General features: G+C 44.3%; 2 protein-coding genes across 2 annotated transcripts in view; both read right to left on the reverse strand.

The window, feature by feature from the left end:
• Positions 1 to 1,552: 1,552 nt before the first annotated feature.
• On the reverse strand, positions 1,553 to 10,528 carry SEC11A (SEC11 homolog A, signal peptidase complex subunit). The gene is made up of 6 exons (XM_081839366.1): positions 10,370 to 10,528; positions 7,315 to 7,424; positions 4,523 to 4,672; positions 2,926 to 3,045; positions 2,490 to 2,547; positions 1,553 to 1,829 (listed from the first exon to the last, which is right to left on the reverse strand). The coding sequence occupies exons 1-6, from the start codon at positions 10,418 to 10,420 to the stop codon at positions 1,779 to 1,781; spliced, it is 540 nt and encodes a 179-aa protein (XP_081695492.1). The 5' UTR covers positions 10,421 to 10,528; the 3' UTR covers positions 1,553 to 1,778.
• Positions 10,529 to 14,647: 4,119 nt separating this feature from the next.
• The window catches only part of ZNF592 (zinc finger protein 592), a 42,499-nt gene continuing 30,404 nt past the window's right edge, over positions 14,648 to 26,742 (reverse strand). The window contains exons 4-9 of the mRNA XM_081838735.1: positions 26,119 to 26,295; positions 24,269 to 24,428; positions 21,869 to 22,132; positions 20,759 to 20,871; positions 18,254 to 18,389; positions 14,648 to 16,952 (exon numbers count right to left, since the gene is read on the reverse strand). Coding sequence (XP_081694861.1) covers positions 16,458 to 16,952; positions 18,254 to 18,389; positions 20,759 to 20,871; positions 21,869 to 22,132; positions 24,269 to 24,428; positions 26,119 to 26,295 — 1,345 coding nt within the window. The 3' untranslated portion in view covers positions 14,648 to 16,457. The remainder of the gene's footprint in view (positions 16,953 to 18,253; positions 18,390 to 20,758; positions 20,872 to 21,868; positions 22,133 to 24,268; positions 24,429 to 26,118; positions 26,296 to 26,742) is intronic.

Genomic DNA, 26,742 nt, shown 5'->3' on the forward strand with positions numbered 1-26,742 from the left:
GTCCAAAGTACTCTGTTCTGCTCTTTAAAGAACAAAAGCCCTGCTTAAACATTTCCCTGCAAATAGAAAGCTAAGCATGAGCTGGGTTAGAAGTTTCTTCCCCAGTTTTCTCTCTTTTTTTGTTTTTACACAAGGGGGAAGCATTCACAAAGGACATTCCCAGTCTGAGGTGGTACGGTCCACTCTGCACCTCCAGATTCTCCCATTTCATTCTGCTGCAGGTGTCAACCAGGTCCTTTCTATGAAGAGTCCCATGTGGTCTTCATTTGACTTTTGTGGTAGAACTCAGTACCTCTTCTTGATAGGCTGTACACCATTGCCCATTCACATCTCACTGTGTCCTGTGCAAGTACAGTGGTACCTCTGGATGCTAGCGGGATCCGTTCCGGAGCCCTGGTCACATCCTGAAGAGAATGCAACCTGCATCTGCACGTGTCACGATATACCACTTCTGCGCATGCACATGACGTCACTTTGAGCATCTGCGCATGCTGCGAAACCCAGAAGTAACGCATTCCGTTACTTCCAGGTTGCCACGGAGCACAGCCCGAAAGCGTTCAACCTGAAGCAACTTTAACCCGAGGTATGACTGTACAGTGATACCTCTGGTTACGTACTTAATTCGTTCTGGAGGTCCGTTCTTAACCTGAAACTGTTCTTAACCTGAAGCACCACTTTAGCTAATGGGGCCTCCCACTGCTGCCGCTGCGCCACCGCGTGATTTCTATTCTCATCCTGAAGCAAAGTTCTTAACCCGAGGTATTATTTCTGGGTTAGCGGAGTCTGTAACCTGAAGAGTATGTAACCCGAGGTACCACTGTATCCTGAAGCTTTCTTGTGGGAGGGGCAGGGCACACATTTTAAAACAATTTCCTAGTTGTCTTAATGATGCCTCATGGATCACTGGCAGAGCGCCTGTTTTCCATGCAGAAGGCTCTAGGTTTAATTTCTAGCATCTCCCGGTAGGGCTGGGGGGGGAAACCCCACCTGAAATTCTGGAGAGTTGCTGGCAGTGAATGGAGACAGGACTGAGCTAGATTGCCAGTGGTCCAGCTCAGTACAAGGTAGCGTCTTATGTTCCTACTGCAACTGGCTTTTGCATGCTGTGTCAAATAATGCTCCACTACAACAAAGCAGGGACTGTGTTGTCCCAATGGGAGTTCTTGCAAACATATAGAAAATATACGTGCCACAAAAATTGGAGCCTTTCAACTCAAGGAAAGGTGGTGGTGGTGGAGGAGAATTGTATTGTGCTAGGTAAAACAAGCATGGCTATTCAAATGCCAAGTCAAGTACTCAATGCTGTTCCCTGTAGTTCTCAAAGGAGACCTTAGAAGCTGCTATACTTTTATAGTTTTAAAATCAGAAGGTATGATAGGGACTATGGGTGCCTCACAAGGTTTCATTCAAATCTTGATGCAGCCTGCTTGTCCCATGGATTCATTCACTCGTGGTGACCTCAAGCTGGTAGCCAAAGTCCTGCTCCCATCTAACTTAATGTGGCCACCAAGGGGGAAGAGAGAACTCATAAGCACATAGAAAGACAAGATGCTTTGGCTTAAATCTTTTAATATAAAAATTCACTGATGTACAAAAATGCTAAAATGTGACAAACTGTTCAAAATACTGGAATCGACTCTCCTGTTACACGGCTGTTGAAAAACAAAAACAAAAGCCAAACCGAACTTGGTTAAGAAGCAGTGAAATGTACATACATCACACCTCACTGTCTACTCAAGAGCAAATGGCATCTTCAGCTGGCCTCCCTGGGTGGCAGGCTACTCTCGATGCACCAGCACAAACAAGCCCAGTAGAAAGAGGACAGTGTACTGTGGGGGGGAAAGACAAAAAGGCTTTGAGCTGTCAAACACACTTACAGCTTAGGTATAAGAATGCACAATCGTGATCTGTAGAATAGAATGGAAGACAGGCTACTATACAGGATCTCAAGATATCATAGAATCACAACATCCCAGCTTAACAAAACCAAAACAAAAAACCTAAAAGTAACGCCCTTAAAAATGTGGGTTGGTTTTTTCGGGGGATATTGTTTTTGTTTTTATTTTGATTATGTAATTTCGGTTTTTATATTGTGATTTTATCCTGTGAACCCCCTGAGACCTGTGGGTATAGAGTGGAATAATAATAATAATAATAATAATAATAATAATAATAATAATACTCATCAAGGTGGCAAACTAATACCTGGATAGTGGACCATACCACCACCTTCAGACTGCAGGTGGGGTTTACGTGATGGGATCAAACCCACCCCTGCTCTTCTCTCCACAAAAAGCTAGATGTCAAAGGAGAAATGGTTCTAGCCAATTTAGGGGATATACACGGGGAGGAGAGGAAGGGATTCTGTTGCACAAGTGGGAAGAACTGTGAAGAACTGAGGTTCCTGCTAACAATTTTTCTACATAAAAGTTTCCTGCCTAAGGGAGGAGATAATTTCTCCAGCAGATGAACTGAGTGGAAGATCATACCTTAAATTTTGGGTAATCGTTCATAAGGATGGTCACTATTCCAATGTATGGCACAAATCTAAAAAGAAAGAAATTATGCCACTGTTAGACACACATTGGGTTGACTGTTGGTTCTGAAGATGCATTCGATAGATAGGACAAGGCTTTGGCCACATGGAGGAAAAACAAGATGGCCGACTCCTGAAATGGTACCGTTTCAGAGAGCAGGTGGGGGAATGCAACATTTGAATGCTTGCTCTCCGCAAATTCTGCAAGTCAAAAGTTAGCACATTGAGAGAGAACTTCTACCCCAGCCCCTCACCTTCTGGTGCTAGTTTCTTTTTACTTTTAACAAAGAGGAATGTTAAAAAATGTGAGGGCAGCTCACTGACAGCTTCACTGGAAATTGAACATGCAAGGTATGCTACAGATCGTCTCCTGCTGGCTTACAGCTTACCCTCTTGCTCGCCCCACCACGTCTTTCTTCTCCAGCCAGTGCTGGCCTTGCTTGTACAAGCCTCTGTCATCAACAGCATTATTGTCACCCTTCGTCAAGAACTTGATGTCTCCGTTTTGTCTTGGGGAGGAAAAACCAGAGTTAGGTAGCTGCTGAAGGGCAACCAAGGAAGAATCCAGCAACTTTTTATAATATAAAAAAACCTGGTGTGGATCTCATTCCTCTGGACAGGATGCCATTGCACAACAGGGTTACAAATGTGTGCAAAGGTCAGAAATGCCTGCCCCAGAGAAAGAAAATGATTGGGATGCAATTCTGGGAGAGATTCTACAAAATTATCATTATTGGTTTTCATTTTGTTTATTAGTCACTTCCCATGAGACACCCCAAAGCAACTAGAATATAAATTATGCACCTTCAGTCTTAGACAACCATGGTGCATGCACTCCTGTACACACACACAAACAAACACACACACAACTGGGATACTCTTTCAGGTCCAGCAGACTACAGGTTTCAAGGGATGTTGCAAAGCTAAAGGACAGAGAAAATGTTATCAAGTCAAGCAATTGGGGAGGGGGTCACATTAAAAGTAGTTCCTATCAAAAAGACAGACAATTTATTTGGTCACTGCATATATACTTTCATGAGAATAGATGTGAGAGGCCTTCTTATAAACATACCGTATTTTTTCCTCTATAAGACGCACCAGACCACAAGACGCACCTAGTTTTTGGAGGAGGAAAACAAGAAAAAAAATATTCTGACTCTCAGAAGCCAGAACAGCAAGAGGGATCGCTGCGCAGTGAAAGCAGCAATCCCTCTTGCTGTTCTGGCTTCTGGGATAGCCTGCATTCGCTCCATAAGACGCACACAAATTTCCCCTTGCTTTTTAGGAGGGAAAAAGTGAGTCTTATAGAGCAAAAAATACGGTAGGATGGGTTAAAAGAATAAAACAGTCCAATAAACTCAGCGGGGAACGACGATGGGGGGACAGGAACAGCAACATTCATCCAATAAACTGTGCCAAAGCATAAAATAGCCATGGTTTAGATTCCACAGCTATTCCAGAACTGCAAATACCCCCACTAAGCCAAGGACAGAATGCTATTTCCTGTGTTATTTCCAAGGCAGCCAAACACATTCAGACATCACATACCCTTATCTTATGATCTTTAAAGGATCAGGAAGAAGCTTCCTCTTCTCTTCAAGCACTGGACTTAATAAAACTATTCCAGGTTTAACCAAACTAGTTTGCTGATCTGAATCAGTAACCTGTGATTTGAACAAGCCGTTCAAATACGATTTCAAAATGAGGATCAAATCATGACTGCCCTCCTGGTTCAGAGGGTTTGCTCAAGCCAGATTGATGGTTTGGCTGCAATGGCAGGCTGCGGTTTGTTCAAACCACAAAGCAACAAATGAAACTGAGCATAGAAGAGGAGAAGGGATTGCACAAGCACAGAACTTGTTCTCTATCCTCTAAACCATGGTAATGTGACATCTGAACGCAGCTGCTGTCTGGAAAAGGATTCCAGCATAAAGCGACATGTCAATAGACTTTTGTAGCGACCGCCATCCAGAAAGGCACACGTACTTTTCATGAATTTTCAAAACCCGATGCACTATTGGGATTTCCCTTCCTTCTATCCTAAAGACCACGATTTCGCCCACTCTGATTGGCTCCTCGATACGATTGGTTAAGAACAGGAGATCTCCTCTGTGAAATGCAGGCTCCATACTGCCGCTGGAAGACAAAGCCATCGGTTAATGAGCACAGCGTTTGTGTCCTGAGATATCATCACCCAGGGTGGTTTTGAAGGGCTACAGGACAGCTAGAAAGGACTGAACTACACCAGCTACCACTTTAAGAATGAAACACAGTGGGAATCTTCATGTGCCTTCAAATGACTACTCCCAGGAATCTAATTCCTCATGTGCTGCAGTAAGAGGCTGTTATTGATTCTCTCCATCACTAGCATTATTTTATCCCAGGCACTGCTAGGCCATTACTTATGTCTGGGAAATGGCAAAGTGATTCAAAATCCTTAACCTTTCAAATTTTACAATAATTGATCTAGTGCAGGCAGAGATGCTGAACTTTGTAAGCATTGTGCATCTGTATGTTATGCCTGCAGTCGCCAGGAAATACTGACATTCTGACAAGGAAAGCAAAGACAAAGAGGGAGTCTTCTGGTGTCTCATTTCAAGCTCTGGCAGAAGATCTGCAGATAGTGCAAGCCATCAGCCATATGGGACGCAAGCTTAGGGATAAAGCTTCGGAATATTATTTGGCTATTGCAATCTTCGTCAACCTGGGGCCCTCCAGATGTTGTTGGGACTACAACTCCCATCAACCCTTATAGAAAACAACTACATCTGAATGGTCCCAAACTGGGGAACATCGGCATACTGTCTAAGACCAGGGTTTTCTTAAGAGCTGCTTCTTCCTGTATAAACATTTTAGAGAAAATTACACAGCATCTGAAGCCCTTCTTACAGTCTCACCACTGATGGAGGTTTGGCTCATAGAAACACAAGAGATGGCCTTCTCAGTAGTGGCCCCATACTGTGGAACAACAAACTCAGATGGGTATATTTGGTATCCTAAGACTGCTCCTTTTCAGTGTGTGTGGTTTTTTTAATTAAAGTGTTTTAGGATTTGTTCCATCTTTAAGGACTTTGTTTATATTTCAATCAGTTTTATTGTTAGGGTATTGTTTCATTTTGTTTGTTGTTATGTGTCTTGTGTCTGCATCACAAAGAAAGCTGGTATAGACATGTTATCGTAAGTACAGACAACAAATGTTTTAGGTGTGTCCAATATGTGCGCAACCGCACAAGCGTGCATCATGTCAAACCAGGAAGTGACCCTAATATGTCACAAAAAGGGGGCAGAACAAGGTGTGTGAAGGCTTTTCCATGGGTGTTCCACCAAGAAGCTATTTCACACAATCGTGCTATGACCCAGAACGCAACCCATGCGCAAATGGGGAGTTGCCTGTATATGAAATCCAGCCCATCTGAAGCTACTTTACTCTACTGCCACACCTGACAATGGGAACTTTTCCAAGAAGTAATGAGCTCTACAGGAGTACTCGACATGTTACACTCTTTTCCATGAGTCCATCTCACGGCATGGCTGTTAATGTTTAAAGAAGGGATGGGGAACCTGTGCTGTCCAGATACTGTTGGACCAGGACTCCCATCATCACTGACGGATGGACAGAAGCTGGAGGCCAAGAACATCTGGAGGGTTGAAGGTTCCCCATTAAGTGGACCCAACTGTGTGCAGAAGGCAGAGAGATAAAAATTCACAAGGCCTTCTATCCTTGCAGCTAAAAGAGCCAGAAAAGAAATATATCACCCGCTCTCTCAGGACAGTCTGTACTGAGGAAACCAGGAAGCTGCACACTTTATTGTGCCTTTTAGTCTTCCCTGCCAGCTGACTTGGACTACTGATCTCTTGGCAGTCTTTCTTTTCATTTCATACGCATTAATATGTGGGTAGCAAGAAACGGATCTTGGCTCTTCTCAAGCTGGGGGTCCATATTTTCCCTTTTACATAACAGTTTAGTACTTATTATTCACATTGCTGGCTCCATTAGAGAAGCAGCTTCAAAGGCAGCTGTAGAAGACCTAGATAACCCTGGGAATCTATCCTGGAGTATATGAAGATCTGCCAGCATTAGCCCAACTATTTTACTATTATAATCAAGCTATCAGAAACCCCATACCTCAAGTGGCCACCAGTGGAGATGGTCTGGCCTACCTCACAGCAAAATGCAGGTTCAGAACTCTGGATAGCTTTACTGTCTCTTTCTGCTCTATAGCCCCAGTTTTAAGCCCAACCCGCTCCCATTAAAAGGGCCTCAGGAGGCACATCTAGGAAAGTATTACACTGGAAGTCTTTGTGGTCTGCTGTCAATCAAACTAGACAACACTAAACAACTAGGAGTTGACTTAATATGAATAGATATGTTCATATTACTAGAATGCCTCCCCTCAAGGGCTAATTACTCTCTTCTTCAAAAGATCTCTCCCTCCCTACATTAAAAGTGTAATGCCTATCTTGAAAAATACAGTTTACTTAATAATGGACAGCCCTTTTGCACTCTGTCACCTAAGAAACGCACCCCCTACGTGGTGGGCTTTGGATATTTTAGGGTTTGCACCCTGCCTTTTTTCAGATGTTTGAATAGCAGTTTCTTGCTATTCTGGGTTTCATAGGCCCTTCTGTCAAGATGGCAGTGGTGAAAGGGTCTGTGCTGGTTGGCAGAGGCCATGCCCAGAAGATGCTCCAGCCCAGACAAGCCATTCCAGGCTATCTGAGCTCCAGCAATCCTTGAGGTCTCACCCTGCAACCAGAGATTCCCAGCACAGTTTTACCTAAGCACGACCACGATGGGGCTTTCACTGCCCGTTGCCACCATCAGCCCCTTCCAGATCATCAGCGCTGAGGAAACGATCATCCCAAAGTTCAGCACCTGGTAATACAGCTGGGAGGGGGTGAAGGGGACAAGGGTGAGGTAGGCACTGAGAACACAAAAGCCACCCCACTGCCCAAGATACACAGGCACAAAGATCTCTCTCAAGAGAAACCCCACTCCAAAAAGCCCACCCTGCTTTCTCTAACTGTAGGTGGCAAACTTGTTTCGTCTGCAAGTCCCAGCACTGTCAACAGCACTACTTGGGAGTAAGTGGAGTGCAACCAGCAGCTTGCCCAGACATACAATTACATTTGAATTCTCAAGCACTGTTAAAACAGTGGAACCCAGTTCAAATAAAGCAGTTTAAACTGGCAGATTTAAATATTCTGAGACTCGATATTGTCTGGAGGTGAACATACTGGATCTGAATTTTAATGACTACGCCCACTTTTGCACTAATCACACATCAGACCTGGAGGGTCGGTCATGGGTTTTGTAGCCCTTTGCCCCCAAACAGTTAGTCACACTTGCCCTTCAGTGCTCTGCTGTCTCCTTGGGGGATACTGAAGACTAGTTTGTGCACAGGGGCCAATTAATGGACTTCCAATCTTGCAGCAGGATGTTGGGACTTTGGATGGTTTTATAGGCGCTCTGTGCTAACAGCTCAACTCTTCCTGTATCTACTGATAGCAAATCACCTTGAGTCCAGCAGCTGAACACTGCTTCATGCAAGTGTTCCATGATAGCGCCCCTTCCCACCACACCTTCAAGCTGCAATCTTAGCCACACTTACTTGAAAGTAAATTCTTTTCAATTGATAGCACTTACTTCTAAATAAACAAGCATGCGTTCATATTGCATGGCTTCAGTCCTTTGCAAACGGAAGCAAGCTCCACTAAACACAGCAGGCCTTACTTCCAAACAGCCTTATCTACAATCTGTTTGCTCTTAATCTCCAGTTGAGCCAAGCAAAAGGAAAAAGCATCCTTTACCTGGACAAACCAACCTTTAAGCATAGTGGGAGCAAGTCTGATTCAAGGTGGGTCACAACAGCATTATCACCATGCAGTGATGCAAATATATGGTAAAAGATTAAGAAATCTGTCCCCAAATTCATGCTTGGTTAAAGGCAAGTTCAAGGTTGGAAAAGGTTGAAGATACCTGCCAAACCCCATTTCAAAGCCATCTAAGGCCAATGATAAGCACATACTGTATTGAAATCAATGGGGTTTTTTTCTAAATAAAGATGTTTAGCCTCAGGCTGTAAGCCAGGGGAGGCACATCATGTAACATCAAATTTCCTAAGATTGCCACCTTAGACAGAACTGACTTCTGAGTAAAATTGTTTTGTACACAGCAAGTGGCATACTACTTGACGTACGGTCCCTCCCTAACATGCAATTTTAATCTACAGTGCACACCATCATAAAAAGGATTTCACTGCAAATCAAGACTATAAAGGATCAGGCTCATTTTGAAAGACTCTGGAAATCCATTGCTTGTCAAATCAGACATCAATGACCTAGATAAACATACAGGTGTCAACCTAGCAGAAGGAAGCTCCTTGTGCTCTTAAAACAATGTGCTATGTGAAGAGGGCCCCCCATTGCGTAGGGGGGAAGCCACAATCCAACAGGAAAAGGACCTGCTTTGCATGCACAAAGCCCTAGGTTCAATCTCCAATGGCATCTTCAGGTTAGGGGAGGCTCCTTGCCTGAAGCCCTCAAAGAGCTACTTATTGCCTGTTAGTACTGACAATAATGAGCTAGATGGACCAATGAGAATCCTGACTCCCAGCTTCCTAGGCTCTATGTCAGTGGGTCTCAAAGGTTGTGGTGGGAAGATTCAAGGGCAATCAAAGAAACATTCAAACATTTCAGTGTAGTTTAGCACAGTACAGTGGTACCTCATGTTACATACTTAATCTGTTCCGGAGGTCCGTTCGTAACAGGAAACTGCCCGTAACATGAGGCGCGCTTTCTCCAATGGCGCCTCCTGTTGCCGCCGAACTGCCAGAGCACAACTTCCACTCACATCCCGGGGCAAAGGTCGCAACGAGGGGCATCTCCTTCTGGGTTAGCGGAGCACGTAACCCACAGCATTCGTAAGGGGGATGGTATGTAACACGAGGTACCACTGTACCAAAAATAATTCTTTTTATTTGCAGAATGTCTGCACAGATATCTTTTCAAAATGAGAGCAAGAGCACCACGTGATACCGAGGACAATCCTAGCTGTGTTGTCCAATGTACAGTGGTACCTCGGGTTACAGATGCTTCAGGTTATAGACTCCGCTAACCCAGAAATAGGACCTCGGGTTAAGAACTTTGCTTCAGGATGAGAACAGAAATTGTGCCCTGGCGGTGCGGCAGCAGTGGGAGGCCCCATTAGCTGAAGTGGTGCTTCAGGTTAAGAACAGACATCCGGAACGACTTAAGTACTTAACCCGAGGTACCACTGTATTTATAATGAATTAAAAAGTTGGTGTGGTGTGAGCAAAGTTTGAGAACCACGGCTCTACGCTGTCTGTCCTAAATCTACGGCCAGCGAGGTTTTTTCCCCATCATTAGGTGGCTCCTCCCTGCCTCCAAGTTCTGCCATTAAGGAAGGGGGGGGGGATATCAAAGTCTAGTTTTGATTCTGTTAATGTTTAATTGTTTTTAAAAATGATTTCCTCCCCCCCCCCCGCCTCCCCGATGTTCTTAGCTTTTCTTGGTTTTATCTGCAAGCCGCCTTGGGTCCCTGTCAGGGGAAAAGGCGGGGTTTAAATTAATTAATCCTCCCCCCCCCCAGGCCTTTGATCTTACGAGGCTGCACAACCCCTCCCCCCTCCGGGGCTGCGCCTCCCCTCCCCCTCTCTCAGGGGCTGCAGCTCCCCTCCCCCTCCCTTTTCTCCCCCCCCTCCGGGGCTGCAGCTCCCCTTCCCTCCCCCCTTCCTTTTCTCTTTCCCTCCCTCCTCCCTCGTGGCCCTCGGGGGCCGCGCCTCCCCGTCCCCTCCGGGCGTCCGCGCGCACCTGCCGCTTATTCATCCGCCGAACATCGTCTAAGAAATCCAGAGAAAGCATCACGAGGGGACTTGGGGAGGGAGAGGTGGGGGGGAACAAACAAAAAAATGCCAGCACCGGGGAAACCAATGGAGCCCCGCACTTCCGCTTCCGGTCGCCTGACACCGCTTCCGCCCAGCCCGACCATGGAGATCCATTCCCCAGAGCGGCCCGAGGGAAGCTGGTCCTCCCCGCCCCCCCCCCGCCCCTCCCGGAGCTGCACGCGCCGAGGAAGATGAAGGCAGAACGTTTAAGAAACCGAGGCGCTTATTTTTTAAAAAAATGATTATTTTCTTTAATTTTGTTTTACAGTTTCAGATAAACATTTCACATACTTGAGATATCCAGGACTTCCCTTCTTCTCTTTCCATGGTCCATTTTATATACGTATCTTATACCCCTGCATATAATAGTAATAGTAATAGTAATAGTAATAGTAATAGTAATAGTAATAGTAATAGTAATAGTAATAATAATAATAATAATAATAATTTATTATTTATACCCCGCCCATCTGGCTGAGTTTCCCCAGCCACTCTGGGTGGCTCCCAATCAAGTGTTAAAAACAGTGCAAAAACTATTATCAATCAGTTTTCCATTATTGCATCCATCAAAACTTATTTACACTGTTGAATTTATCTTAATGCTGCCAGAGTTTTCAGCTGTACACAATTATTTTCCATATATTCAACAAACGTTTTGCAAACGTCTTTCAACGTAGGTTCTTCTTGTTCTCTTATTCTATATGCCAAGTCTTCAAGTTGTGTATATTCTGTCAACTTCAGTTGCCATTCTTCTTTGGTTGGGACCTGGCTCATATTCCATTTTGGGACTAACAAAACACAGGCCACAGTTGTTGCACACATAAATAACATTTCCTGACGCCTGGGGAAATTTCAGTCTCAATTATCCCCAACGGATAGGACTCTGTAATTTTAAGCCTTTTTTTTCAATTCATTATAAATCATTTCCCAATATTCATTTACCCTTTTTTTGTTTTATTATTATGTGTGTGTTCGTAAATTATGGACTCACAGAGTGCATTTCCTTTTTTATTGCAGTGGTTTGGAGAGCATTTATGAATTGCATTTTCCCATCCTGTCCAAAGAGGTAAAGCAGCAGCGTTCTGTGCTCCTCCTTTTAGCATAACATCCGTGTAAAGTAGGCAAGGCTGAGACTTGAAGGTTGCCCAGTGATCACCAAAACTGCTCTGTTGCAACTCCCAGTGACTGCTCCACCCATTTGCAGTGAGGAGAGAAAGCAGGGTTTGATCGGTTTGCTTCACTGGGGCTGGCTGGCTGGCACTGGGCTTTTCTTGCAAACCTAGCTGCAGCCGAGACAAAGGAGGCATGGAAGAATGTAAGAAGTATTAGGAAGCAGTGTCCCTTCCATTAAAAATTTGGAGACTTGCATTTGCTTGTTTCCTGCTTCCTCCAAACTGCTCCAATGCATTGTGTCTCTTGCATTGTATGTCCAAGGGTAGGGCCTGTATATTTGCCAAAAATCTTTCTATGGTGCTTGTTTTAGGTACTTTAAATAATAATAAAGTATAAATTAAGCAACGGTGAAGATTCGTCAGGTCTCCCAAAACCAAGTCCTGCCTTTTAACTTGCGAGAAGTGGGGTTACAGGGGGGGCCAGGCAGAGGGCCTTCTCGGTAGTGGCGCCCGCCCTGTGGAACACCCTCCCATCAGATGTCAAGGAAATAAACAACTATCTGACTTTTAGAAGACATCTGAAGGCAACGCTGTATCAGGAAAATTTTTATGTCTAATGTTTTACAATTTTTAATGTGTTGGATGCCGCCCAGAGTGGCTGAGGGAACCCAGCCAGATGGGCAGGGTATAAATAATAAAGTTATTATTAATATTATTAAACCTCTACACAATATTATGTTATGTGATGATTTGGTAAATGTAAAAGATTAGTAAATGAATCTTGATGGCTGCAGAAACCTGCACCCCCCCCCCCATTTAATAAAATGAAAACAATATCACTATTATTTCTGGTAATTATGCTTTAAGAGCAGAACAACACAATGCACCTCACACTCCATTAGTTTTAATCTTGGACAGGCAGAAAATTATCAGGTGGAGCCTCATTGCTGCTTTTCCTATCGACTTTCTGCTTGTCATAATGCATTTAAAAGACATGAGCCCTGATATGCAAACATCATGCTTTTGGGCCCAGTGCAGTCCGGCCAGGATCAGTGTAATACGCTCAAACCATCTTCTCCTGGTGAACAACCTGGTCATCCAAATCTGTATCAGCTGAGGTTTCCGAACTGTATACAGAGACACATTGCAGTAATCTAACCTAGAGGTTATCCGAGCACAGATGACAGAAGTTAGGCTATCCGTGTCCAGGTAGGGGTGCAGCTGGAGGAATGCAGTCCGCGCCACTGAGGCCACCTGAGCCAAGGATCTAGGAGTACCCCCAAGCTACGTACCCGCTCCTTCAGAGGGAGTGCAACCTCATCAAGAGCAGGCCACCTCCCATCTATCCAGTTGAGGGAACCGCCCACTAACAGTACCTCCGTCTTATCTGGATTGAGTTTCAGTTTGTTGGCTCTCATCCAGTCCATTACCGAGGCAATACATTAAGCAGACTGAAATCTGAGAAGGAACTTGATGGTGGTGGGATCAGTTCGGTTCGAGGAACTGGCCTTATGGAGGAACAATACACAATGCAGTATTATGCAAAGATGCCATATGCGGTATTGGAAATAATTTATCTAAAGCAGTGTATTAGTCCTGGTTGAGATTATTGTATCAGGCTTATTTAAAAAAATGGGCGATTATGTTGGAACAAAAACAAGAGTCTTGGGACCCGACTTAATGCAACACACTCATATGTCACTCATGTTAGACTCCTGCCGTAAGACTCTTGATGGTTTTGCTGTAATAGACTATTAAGGCCACACTGCTGGAAATCATATTGGAGAGCATTGCCATTTTGGTTCATAGCTGGAGCTACTGCAGATTTCTTTTTGGAAAGGGCATATACTGTACAAAGGTCATGGGCTTGCCTCTGGAACACTAAATGCGTATCTAATATTCAGGTGCGCATGCAACTGCATAAGAAACCCAAATTATCTACTGGCTGGAGAGGCTTCATGTTTCCAATTGCGCAACCTCATATTTATTGGGGAGCAGGGATATGCTGATATTGGCAGCCGTTAAATCTGACAGCATTCAGATGCTACCTCTGATAGATCACCCTCTCCCCACTTTGCTAGCAAATCTTTCTAGATTTTATTGCACAGGAGATGGAATCTGGAGGCATTAAAGTAGGGTAAGGTAAAGGTAAAGGGACCCCTGACCATTAGGTCCAGTCATGACCGACTCTGGGGTTGTGGTGCTCATCTCGTTTTACTGGCATAGGGAGCCGGCATACAGCTTCCGGATCATGTGGCCAGCAGGACTAAGCCACTTCTGGCGAACCAGAGCAGCGCACAGAAACGCCGTTTACCTTCCTGCTGGAGCGGTACCTATTTATCTACTTGCCCTTGGACGTGTTTTCAAACTGCTAGGTTGGCAGGAGCAGGGACCGAGCAACGGGAGCTCACCCCGTCATGGGGATTCGAACCACCGACCTTCTGATCTGCAAGCCCTAGGCTCTGAGGTTTAACCCACAGCGCCACCCGCGTCCCAATAAAGTAGGGTATGGCAATGAAATTCAGCTGAGCCTTCCCAACTGCTGAATGTTGGCAAGCTGCAATCCTATACACTTACCTGGGAATAAAGCCCACTGAGCACAGCAGAACTTACCTTTTGGGTAAAACAAGCATAGGATTAAACTGCTAGAAAACTGCAAAGGAGGTTGGGAGAAAACCAGGACACAACATAAAACTGCTAAAAGCCGCAAGTGACAGGAGAAGATTGCACACCATGCGCTTATTGTGCTGCTAGACCCACGTGAGATCTTCTCATGTGGCAAATTTCATAAAACAAGAGAAGGCAAGAGAACAGTCTCCCTAGTAATAGCTGAGAGTTAAGATCCAAAGTCCTTGCTGGAGGGTTATTTGTGGATAAAGATGACCACTGAGGGAATCTTCTCAACATGCACAGCATGAATTACAGCCTGGAGGGGAAGAACTGAAAGGAACTGCCTGCTTTTGACCCCAATCATGGCCCTCAAACCCTGAACTCAGGAGGGTGGGGAAGGAGCCGTTGCTTCCTTAAGGGGGGGCTTGCTGCCCCACACATGGAAGAACCACAGTATTCGAGAATGGAGCCTGGCAGCCACACATTGTTAGATGGTTTTATTTGAAATACTTTGAAGTAAACATTATAGCAAGGCACAAATGCCACTGCAGATTAAATAGATATGTGATGGCTTGGGAGGGACACCCCCCCTCCCCACCCCCTGCTATTGTTACTATAGCTAGGCTACCTTGTAAAACATTCCCTAGACTAAAATGTACACAGTATCAAAAAATACAAAGGGTTTTATCAAAACACATTTCAGACGAGAAAGTGAGCAATTCAAATGCAATAAGATAAATAGGTTTTTTTTTCCTTTTTTAAAATTATTTATAGTAAACAATGAGCAGGGTTCAGACTCAAAACATAAAAACCGTATAAAAAAAGTTAAGTATTACACAAAGCATGAGGATCAGCACAGGTGAGGGGGAAACGGCACAGACGGGGGAGACGAGTCAATGCAAGTGTGGAAAGGAAACTCCAGAATCAATTCGGCCAATTGAGCAAAGGTGGGAGGGGCAGGGAAGAGATATAATGTAGTTCCTCAAGAGCAGGAGAACTTGGAAGAAAACGAGGAAGGGAGATCTCTTGGAGCAAGCATCTTCTTGTCCTCACTTTGCTGGGGGTGATCTGGAAAGCTCCATTCTGAAAGGACGATGGCGGCCGGCCATGCTATACTTGGCAGCTGGATATGTCAACAGACAGACAGGTTCTGCTTCCTTGAATACTGCTTCTCCTGCAGGGCCCTTTCCACAGACTGAAATTCTTACGGGATGATCCTGCTCTGGCTGATACAGCAAGAGAAGGAACCAAACACAGGCAGAACAATATGCTAAGCTTACAAGGAAGGAGAATCTTGAGACTATGGGATGGATCACACAGGGCCTGAATGGGCAGCTTAGGCATGAGAGACAACGTGGGAGCAAACTCTCTAGCGTAGACATTTAATCGTGCAGAATTTTATCACGTATGCAACCCAATTCTTATTTAAATGTCATATGCCCAGTGAGAGAAAAGCATCCTGCAGTCTACCATATATGTCACTAATACTCCCAGGCCAGGTATGTGCATGTGGGGTAATTAGTGCAAGCTTGTACTTTGGCTTGCAAGAAGCTCCAGCACAACCCGGCCCAGTTCTGAACACAGGAGAGCTCCAATTGGGGCCAACGCTGAGGCTGATTATTGTTTAAAACACAGTGGGAACCTAGAAACTCCATTTGTGCAAAATTTAACCCACGTAAGCTGAATCTTTAGTGGCACCAAATCTCTTCTAGAAAAAAAAAGACCAATTTCGTTTTTGTGTTCTGCATGGGTGGAGGACCAGACTCATGGAGTGCCTGAAAGGTGAAGCCAGCATGATTTTGGGGAAGGAAAGCCTCTGTGGATTCACATCTCAAGAGAAAAAGTGTTGACGCAGGCTTTGCAGCCCGGACAGAATGCCTGGCAGGCTTGGGTAAGGAACTGAAGTGGAAGGCAATGCTTGATATGAAATAAAAAAGAAGAAGAACAGGAAAACTGAGGTGGAACTGTTGGCTGAGGCCTTTAGTGGGACAAGAGTGGTCCTGCTGTTCCTGGAAAAGGGGTGGGGAGGTGGAGAGACGCACACACAAAGCAGAAAAGTGCTCCTGACCCTGAAGGTTCAGACATGGTTCAGCTGGACATTCTCATCACATTCTACTTCCCCCTCTCATAATTGTTACATATTCAGTGCTACAGAGACGGTGGCAGTTTGCCATTTTGATTTCCCTTCCTAATTAAAGTGAATGGAATGCCGCGCCCATTCCATAAAATGAACAGCGGGTTTAAGAACCCCACCCCTCCAATCAACATTTAGAGGGAGGCAAAACACACTCTTTAAATATTTGGAGATTTGGGGTGTTTGTTCTGCGTGCTGGGCTTTTCTGCATCACAGGACGTGGGGTCGCCCTCAGAGTCCTGGCTCTTTGAACCACCTCCTTCCTCGTCCGCAGTGTTCATCTTGCCATTCGGCTCTGCAAGTCCGTTCTCGCTTGTCTCCATTTGCTGAGCCTCTTTTTCAGAATCTGGCTCAGGCTCAGGCTCCTCCTGTTCCTCCTCCGGATCTTTCACTTTATGAACAATGAAGAGGTGCCTGTTCAGAGAGATGTGAGACGTGTAGCACAAGCCGCAGAGCTGGCACTGGTACGTGGAGCTGTCCGTCTTGTGCCGAGGTATGTGTTCCAGAAATTCACTCTCAGCGGCCGTTGCAAATCCACACTTGGCGCACTTCCAGTGTGCCTTCAGTTTTTTTGCTGGTGGATCTTCAGATCCCGATGCCGTAGTTTCCGTTTGGTCCAAACCACCTGCAGATACCCTCTTTGGATATTTTGCCTAGGAAATGAACACATGGCTTTATTGCGCCAATCAGCACCGTAAGACAACGTTCCCGCCCACCATGCGTGCACTGCGAATACAGAGAGAAATCCCCAAAGGGAATCTTTTCCCAACCAGGAGCCCTCCAGATGGTGTTGGACCACAACTCCCGTCAGACCCACCCACCATGGCCAATGTTCAAAGATGATGGGAGCCCAACAAGACCTGGAGAACATTCGGTTTGGGAAGGCTGCCATAGAGTATCATATCCATGTCCCTTTCCCAGGCCTCCTCACTTAGCAAACTAAGCCATTATGTGACTGAGAAAGCCTGTGCACAACTCTTGTATCCCTGATCAAGCCTTCTGCCTGGTCAAGGAACATGCTATGCCCACAGTGGCCGCGCACAGTGCTTTCACTATGATGTGGGTGTGCGGGGAGGAGCGAGAGCACACAAAAAAATCTCTATTACACCCTATGGAGAGCAGATCCCTTCAGATGTGGGTGCTGTACTCACAGTGGACCTGACCAGGCCATAGACCACTGCCCAGATCTGATCTATTTTTATACTAGGGATGGGAAGCATGTGGTCTTCCGGAGGTTTCTGGACTGTAGCTTCCATCCTCCCTGACCACTGGCTAAGCTTAATAGGGGTCGTACCCTCTGGAAGTTTTCCATCCCTGACAGACACACAAATGCAATGGAGCAGCATTTTGGGAGGAGACGGGAAGAAAGATTTAGGAACTGCTGCCACCAATGCTTTGCATAAAAAAGGACAAAAGCTGCTGGAAGTGGGTATGCTCCTTCCTGGTATCACTAATTTTATTAGTTGCCTCATCTGCATTTCATTGTTTTCCATGTGGAAAATTCTCTGTCCCATCATGACCACCAGCTCCCTAGAAGCCTCTAATTTCTCCTCACATTCTGCCTGGTTATCTTCAGTTTAATTACTCTATTAGTCCGGATTAGAATTTAAGTTTCTTCAGTGCACAGGATTGTAATTTAACAAGGAAACAAGACAAGAGCTAATTTATAAGAGACATGTGCTCAGAGGATAGAGGAACTACATGGACTGAAACTTCCCTACAGATTTTTAAAAAACCACATTTTTAATGGGAGATCTAGCAGTTCCTCAAAGAGATTCAGTTTTGTATATAATCTATATCCATACAGAATTCAAATCCTGGTGGAAAGAAAAAGCTGAAAATGAATTCCACAGGCCACACAAGGAAGGCAGTTCTTGAAGGAGGCCACAAAACTGGGGAGGGCAAGCACATGAGATAGAATTACATATTATTTAAGAAAAGCATGGTAGATTACTTTTGTCAAGTCTTCTGCCGGAGCTTTGGTTTTGGATATCTGGGAAAGGTCTGGGTTTTTGATGCCGTGCATGAGGCTGATGTGGCTCTCTAGCATGGACAGCTGAGGAAATGTCTGGATTTCATCTGTGCAGTACCTTAAAAATACAAAGCAAAATAGTATCATGATGTAAGTAGTATTTCTTTTTCATATTTTTTTTTAGAAAATATTTTTATTGGATTTTGATAATGTAAGTGTCTATACAAATATATAAGCAGAAAAAGGTAAAAAGGAATAAAAATAAAATATGCAATATAAAAATAACAAAAGGAGCAAACAGATTCATGAAAAAGAAAAGGTGTTATATCACAAGTTAAAGAGAGGATAAACACAGTTCTTCCACAAATCTATGACATTTTTAAAGATGTCAAGAAGTTAACCCCAAACCTCCCTGCATAATGAAGCATGAGTATTCCGCCTCTCATCCCTTACCTATTCTCCTACTTGTCTGTTGGCTCCCCACAACTATCAATATATTGATTGCAAGTTTCTCGGGGCATGGACCTTATCTTTCTGCTTATGCAAGTAGCTCAAAAACGGTCATTTTTGTTTTGCTTCAGAGGACAATCATCAAGCCACTTACACAAATAACCCATTGCAGTTCTGCCCCCTCAAACGGTTTCAAATGTATTATTATTATTATTATTATTATTATTATTATTATTATTAAAATTTGTATATCATCCATCATCAAAAGATCACAGGGTGGTTTACATTTTAAAAACACAAAAATACCTACCATAATAATAATAATAGAAGAAAAACAATAATACATTGGATGACATGAGGCTCTCAAACATTTTTCCTTCCTAGTTACTACAAAAGATCAAACGCAATCTATGTATACATCCACTTCAAAGAGCCATCTATTTCTATTCCAGCAGCACCATGGCAAACTTGGCCCCTTTTACAGCTCTTCTCTGTACAATGGCAAAGGATAACAATGGCTTCCCTTTTAGAGAATCAATAATTTAAAAAAAGAATCAAGCGAGAGCAGAATCTGTTTCGTCCGTGAGGGAAATGTCAACATTTGTGTCCACATTAGAACTTTCAAGACTAAATTGCCAGATGTACTTGTACAACAAAATGTACTGTGTATCAGTGAAAGTCACATTCCTGCTCAGAATCAGAGTCTCCTTGGTCATGGATGTCATGAGATGTGTCACATTTGTGTAACACAGCATTATAAAAGCATCAATACAAACCTTAACATGCGAGTCTGTTACTAAAGGTGATCATGAAAGGAGTGGATGTCCATATTTTATGCAAAGTCATTCAACTAGCAAAATGTTGGCGTTTAAATACATTTATTCATCAAAATAATAATATCGCAATACTTTCAGAGCACGCATCATTTTACAGAGTTACATTGGCGGCTACGCTTTGGCAGTTAGAAGTCACTTGTAGACTTGCAGGAAATGTATTTAGTGGTTTGTCTCATTTGTGTCCTCACCTTTCCCTTCAAATTACTAAGACTAGTCTCTCATTTCATCCACAAAACCACCCTGGAAGGCAGTGATTTGTTCAAGGTCAGCTTCATGACTTTGAACTTGGATCTCCCACCACCAAACCAGGCAGTCTAGCCACTGGGTAAAAAGGTAAAGGTAAAGGACCCTTGGATGGTTAAGTCCACTCAAAAGTGACTATGGGGTTGCAGTGCTTATCTCGCTTTCAGGCCAAGGGAGCCAGCGTTTGTCCACAGACAGCTTCCCAGGTCATGTGGCCAGCATGACTGAACCGCTTCTGGTGCAACAGAACACCGTGACAAGCCAGAGTGCATGGAAACGCTGTTTACCTTCCTGCCGCAGCGGTACCTATTTATCTACTTGCCCTGGTGTGCTTTCGAACTGCTAGGTTGGCAGAAACTGGGAGAAAGCAACAGGCGCTCATCACCGTTGCATGGATTCGAACTGCCAACCTCCCAATCAGCAAGCCCAAGAGGCTCAGTGGTTTAGACCACAGTGCCACCCGTTCCCCTGCTGTGGGCTGTGCCAATCAGGTGTCTGCGCTAAGTTTGGCATCAATATGGCAAGCCCTGGGGAGCTGAGGTGCGCCAGGTTGCCCAAGGAGGGGTGAACCAGCCCAGGTTGGAGACGGAGCAGGTAAAAACTCCCATGCCGATCAGTAGTGGGACTGTGCCTGTGAATAGCCACTGCAGTCTTACCTGGGCAAGACAGCAAAACCCAGACTCTAACCACTACACCACACTGGCTCCAGCAAAGTTAATATAAAAGGAACTAAGCATTCTACATTTGCTTAGATATAGCCCAGTGCTTGCATCATCAATGCCTAACGTGCTTCAGTCTTATCATGGAATCTAGCTGCGAAACCTAAAAATGTGCCTAAGCTAGTGCAAGATCCTTTGTTCTAAGCTATGCCCTAAAAAGCCTTAGATATGGCCCATTACAAAGCACTTTTTTAGCCTGGAAGACTCATAGAAATTTTCAGGAAAAGTTGTGTACTCACCAGCAGGTGTAAACTTTCTTTGCTGTGTCATGGTTATTGCGTACATGTCTGTGCAGACTATTGGAGGCATTGAATGACCGCTCACACTGCCGACAGGGATATCTTTTCACATTCTATGAGAGGAATGGGAGCGTTAGTCCTGACAGCAAGAATGAGCTGCCTCTTTTTTTTTTTTGTCTTGATCTGTGCAAAAGAATCCACACAATCTAGATTTGTGTACTAGCATCTGTAATGCATCTGCCTGTATCCTTGATCTGACAAAGTGTACTTTTGTGAAACAGGGTAAACACATTTAAGAGTCCTGGCCAATTGTGGCCCTTAGGTGTGCATTTCCCAAGGGGCTACAGACATGTTTTTCTTCGAGAGTCGCTGTGCTCACCATAGAGACATGCAAGTGACCTGCTACAAACATGTCTCTCTTGTAGCATAAAAAGTAGCCCTTGGCCATAAACCTGATAAGCTTGCCTTGAGCCAGTTCCCCATCTGCAGAATGAGAACGTTCATGATCTAATTTATAAGATTTTTGTGGAGAGGAATCCAAATAATGCTTATGCATTTGCAGTCAATACAGTTTCAGAAACATATGGTCTTAAAAGGGGAACACATGGAGACAGAGACAGAGACAGAGACAGAGACAGAGACAGAGACAGAGACAGAGACAGACAGACAGACAGACAGACAGAAAGAAAGAAAGAAAGAAACTCTGAAGTTTATCTCTGATACTGCCATAGGACTGCAGAGACCAAAAAGAAAGAAGCATCTACTCAGGCTCTCACCCTGCTACAAGGTTTATGTAATAAGCAGTAGCAATTTTATTTGTTTAGCTGTAAGCTATAACAAACATAAAAAGGTATACTATGAGGTTTAGATTAGATTTGCACACTGCTTCTTATTATGAAGGTCGTGAAATAATTTTCAAACAAAACAAACTCCACACAACCATTATTAAAAACAGATGCAACAGTACAGCCATATCATTGGTGCTGCCTAAATGTGCAGGAAAACAAAAACTTGTTCCCCTGGAGCTCAAACAATGACAGGCAGGCTGCTGAAAAGTTTTAGATGAATCCTGTGGGAAAGAGGAGCAAAATATAGCCCCCAGACCCTCACCTTTCCATGGCTTTTCCTCATATGGGACACATAGGTTTCTCGGTCAGGGATGCACTGCGAACACTCCCGACATGTCCAACTGCAGGGTTTTGGCTTGGGTTTTGATTCTGGGCTCGTCCCTTTTGTGGACAAAGAGGTCTGGGAAGTACCATTGATTACTGACAGCTCCTTTGATGCTGGAAGAACACTGCTGTTAGTTGCTGTCTCTGTCTTCTGTCGGAAGCTAGCAAGATCTTCAGGATTCTCAGGGACCCCATGGACGCTCTAATGAACAAAAACAAATCAAGCCTCAGCATTAGAGCAGGGCAAAGGGAAGTTGCCTATTTTCCTAAAATAGCAGGAAACTGCTCTGCTCAACAAAAGCATATCATTTCCCACCTCCTTCTGTTTTAGACAGCCCAGGCCTAAGATAGAGATTATGTCCATAGCCAATAGGCTATGTTAACGCTAACACAGTGTGATTCATTCCATCAACACAGTGAGAAACTATGCACTTAACTTTAAATTATAACAGAACAGCATAGTGTGTTTGCCGCAGACTTAAGACTGAATTCACAGTTTGGAGGATTGTGAAAAAGTGCTGCTGCTGTAGAGTGCTCCCTCCTCTGCCTCTGTGCAGCACGTTATGGTTTGATCAAACCAAGTGACAGTTTGCAGATACATCTGAACTGGCAAACTAAAGTTTGAGCAAGCCCTCCAAACTGGGATTGCAAATCCTAGTTTGGAATGCTTGATCAAAGGAAAAGGGAGTGTGAGAGCACAGTGTTTGTTCACAATCCTCAATACCCACATCAGGCTTGGCCCAAGGATGTGATTTGAGGAAACTGCACCCCGGTTTGGACTCAATTAAACTCTGAACCAATGCAAAGTTGCAGGGTGCATGTATACATGCATGTTTGAATTGAGTCTTGGTGCTCCTCATTCGCAATCCAAGAGTAGGTTCAGAGGATGATTTGAATTTCAACCTAAGAGTCCCGTGGCATTTTAAAGAAAACAAATGCATTGTGCCTTGAGCTTCTCTAGACAAGGGTCTACTTTGTAATCGAAGACATTGTTACAAATAGCACTGTTCAATTTGCCATAGCAGCAGCTAACATATACAAGGATTATGCAGCTCAGTCAAGTGTCTGATAAATCCTTGTATACGTTAGCTGCTACCACGGCAAATTGAACAGTGCTATTTGTAACAATGTCTTTGATACCTGTCAAGAGATGGACAAGTTTTTGCTGGCTCAACCAAGATGCCTTTCTAGATAATAAGGATGTGATATTTCTCTCTTGGTAGCATCATGAAAGGCAATATATGCACAGATAATGAGGGAATGAGGGAGATTCTGAATTTTGTCATCTCTCCCTTTGGCAAACGCTGATGACATATTCTGAAATCATAATGCTATGAAAGCTCTTCCTTGAGTACAAAAGTGGCAGGTGGTCACTGCTGCTTTTCAGACAGAAAGACACAGGCAAAATTTAACTAGATGCTGCGGCTAAATCATTCAGCCTCTCCAATACATGTTTTGATGAGTGCTTCTGTGAAATATTTTCTTGCTTGTGAACAGCCTGAACGACAGGAAGGAAAGAAGCCTGGCTTGTAACCCAAGAGGAAGGAACCTGCAGCCCTCTAGACGATGGATTTCAACTTCCATCATCCTTACCACTGGCCTTGTTGGCTGGAACTGATGGGAGTTGGAATCCAACAAGACTTGAGAGTCACAGATTTTGCAGCTCTTAAGTTTTCCAGGGAATTTTGGAGGCATGAAGAGAATTCACATGCCACACTTATTTATTAGAAGAATTTTTATTTTCGCCCTTCAATCATATTTTCAGGGCAATTTACACAAAGAACAATAAAATGTGGAGGGGGGAAGCATGCATATGCACATACAGAAACGCACATATACACAAGAAGCTAAAAACCCACAAAATTCTAAAAGCTGCATTAAACAGTTAACAAGCTCAAACCTGCATTTTAAAAGCTTTAGATAGTATTTGGCACTGAAAAGAGAGCATTCCACAACTGGTCTTCAGGCACATACTACTCCTGACAGGGGAAGAGTTTCACGTATGGGCAGGTGCACATGGAGAACAGTGGCCCTTCAATTATGCTGGTCACATTGCACTGCGCCCAGAAATGAACTGGGAGGCAGTGCAGTCAGTATAGCACCAGTCTCTCAGTAAGAAATCTAGATGCTGTAGGTACTTGGACTCTTAACGCAACACACTTCTGGGAGGACTGTTTTACATGCAATCTTTGAATTGGTTTTGAGGCTGCTTGTGAAGATATCCACCAGTGGTGGGTAAAAAGAAAGAAGGGCAGCCGATGTGTTTCATGCAAAGCAATCTCAATTCAGCAGGTAGAAAAGTGTTCTGTGCAGGATGGTATCCTCTCCAGTCACCAACCTTAACATGCTGCATTAGCTGAAGTTTCTGCATATACACCAGCTGGCAATGTGGACACTTGAACACTCCCACCATCAGCCTGTTGGCATTCTGCTGGAAGTGCTCCTGCAGAAGCCTCTTCTTGTTAAAGACTGTCTCACAAGAGCATTTGTAGATCACCCTGGAACAATTGAAAAATGAATTTGCAATGAAAGTTTACTCTAAACAAAAAAACACCAACGTGGATAAATTTATTATCATCATCATTAAATTAATTATTGAAGTATTATTGTTATTATTTATTCAACATATATACCACCCCCTTTATCAGAAGATCTCAGGGCAGTGTACAACATTAGAAACCCAACTCCAACAAAATGCCTTGGAAACATGTATTTAACAGCAAACATTGTTGTGATGTCACCTGGCGGGTGGGCCTCAATTCTGTTTTGCTGCAAGTGGCTGTTCCCAGCAGGAACAGCTTACAGGTGACGGTTAAATCCTGCTCCGTTTGGCTGAGCGCATCTGTTCCCTCTTTGCAACAGGTGCATAAAGTAAAAGGAAGCAGAAGGAAAACACTGAGTCGGCTTGCTTTCACTGTGTGCGCCTGCTCCATGGAAAGAGGTGCCTGCAGCAAAAGCAGATCTGTCTTAATTCTGCATCACTACATGAAAGGGGGGGGGGAGAGAAACCGCTAGGGAAGGTTGATCATTGCAAAGGGGGTTTCCCCATCCCCTTCCTGGGAAGCGTGTGCTGAGCAGAGGTTAAATTCTGCTCCATTTTGCTGCACACAGCTCCCAGGGGGAGTGGGGAAAGAACTGCTTTTGCAAGGATCAGCCTTCCACAAGTGGTTTTCCCCATCTCCTGGGAGCTGCAATTTCTCCTTCATGCACCAGCTGGATCTACCTTTAAGTGTGTGTGTGTGTGTGTGTGTGTGTGTGTGTGTGTGTGCGCGTGCGTGTGCGCACGCGCGCGTGCTTCAGGAAACAGGGAGGGGGCTCATTTTAACATTGCTCCAGCATGGACTTTTGATGGGTGGGTGTGGTGCCCACCTGTCAATCATGTGGAGTGCCTCGCTCAACTATCAAATTTGGCCCGTGAAGCTAACCCTGGTAAGGATTTGGCCCACAGAGCAAAAAAGGTTCTCCACTCCTGCTCTAAGTGCTGCTATTTACTTTAATTTGTAGTTCTCCCCGACAGGCTCTGCCTGAAGCTCCCATTACTGCTTCTCTAGCAGACAAGAGTTACAAGGCAATTTCACAGAGACATGGAATCAAAAGGACCTTGGAGGGCATCTATTTCCAATCTCTTGCTCAATGCAGGACCTGAAATCCTGGATGCAAGTACAGCATTCCCAACAGATGGCTGCCCCCAACTTAAATATAACCAGTGAAGGAGACCCCAACAGCTCCGCAGACAGTCTGTTCCCACTGTCAAACAGCTCTTACCATTGTATATCCTCATGGTTTGCCAAATGGGTTTCTGTGCAATAACCACCCATTGGTTCTAGGATGCCCTTTGGAAAAACACGTAACATCATGCAGAGCGCAGGGGCTGTCTGTACGCTAACACATGATAAATCCGTCCTTGCTTCGTTCCAAGTGTGAAAAGTCTTAGGAACAGATGGGCTACATAACTAAATATTAAGATAACTAGAAAACAAGATTTCTGCCTAACCCTTCTTTTCTTTAAAACAGAAGGTATGCAGATCCTACTAAAAACTGTCGCCACAACACAGTTTATTCTCTCTCTCTTTCCATACAGTTGGGACAACAACGTTCTTGTAAGCCCGGTGGCGATGGGCACAGAAGGCAAACTGGGTAAAGAAGAGAAATTGAGCAATACATGTATTTAACCTGGCAGACACTTACTGAGATGTCTTATGAGGTTCTGTGGGGTGCTGACTGGTAATGTGAGCAGTGGTGCTGTCTGCAGACTTGAAGGCCATAGGACAGAACGAACACTTGTGGAAGACTTCACAGTGCTTCTCGTGAATGTGCACTTTCAGCATAGCTTGCGACATGAAGACAACCCCACAGTGAGTGCACCTGGGAAGAGAGAGAGAGAGAGAGCTAAACTTGAGCTCTGCAAACAAGAACAAAAAAATCATAAGCACACATTGAGATTTCCGTGAAAGTTCAGGAAACAAGGACCCACTGAGGTCTGCCTCATTGACCTGGAGGGAGTAGTAAAATCCACAGCATTTGTAAAATCCACAGCATTAAAGTGTTCCAGGGTGATCGATAATGGTGGTAAAGACAAAAATGAATAAATAAATAAAAAACAGGGGGGAAAGCCTGTTTTCTGATAAGACACTCAAAAGTCCCAATGAAATGCACACTGAAAATGTTTTAAAACCTCCAGCGATACAGCTGATAGTGGACAAAGTCACTCCAATTTGAGGGGTGTTCAAATCAAAATGCAACTGCTGTTAGCCACAAAGGCAAGTAAGAGCAGGACCAAACTTCCTTTCTATTTATTGCCTGCATTAGCCT

Source organism: Podarcis erhardii (genome assembly GCF_964252035.2).
Source record: "Podarcis erhardii genome assembly, chromosome: 14".
In the NCBI taxonomy this organism is placed as follows: Eukaryota; Metazoa; Chordata; class Lepidosauria; order Squamata; family Lacertidae; genus Podarcis; species Podarcis erhardii.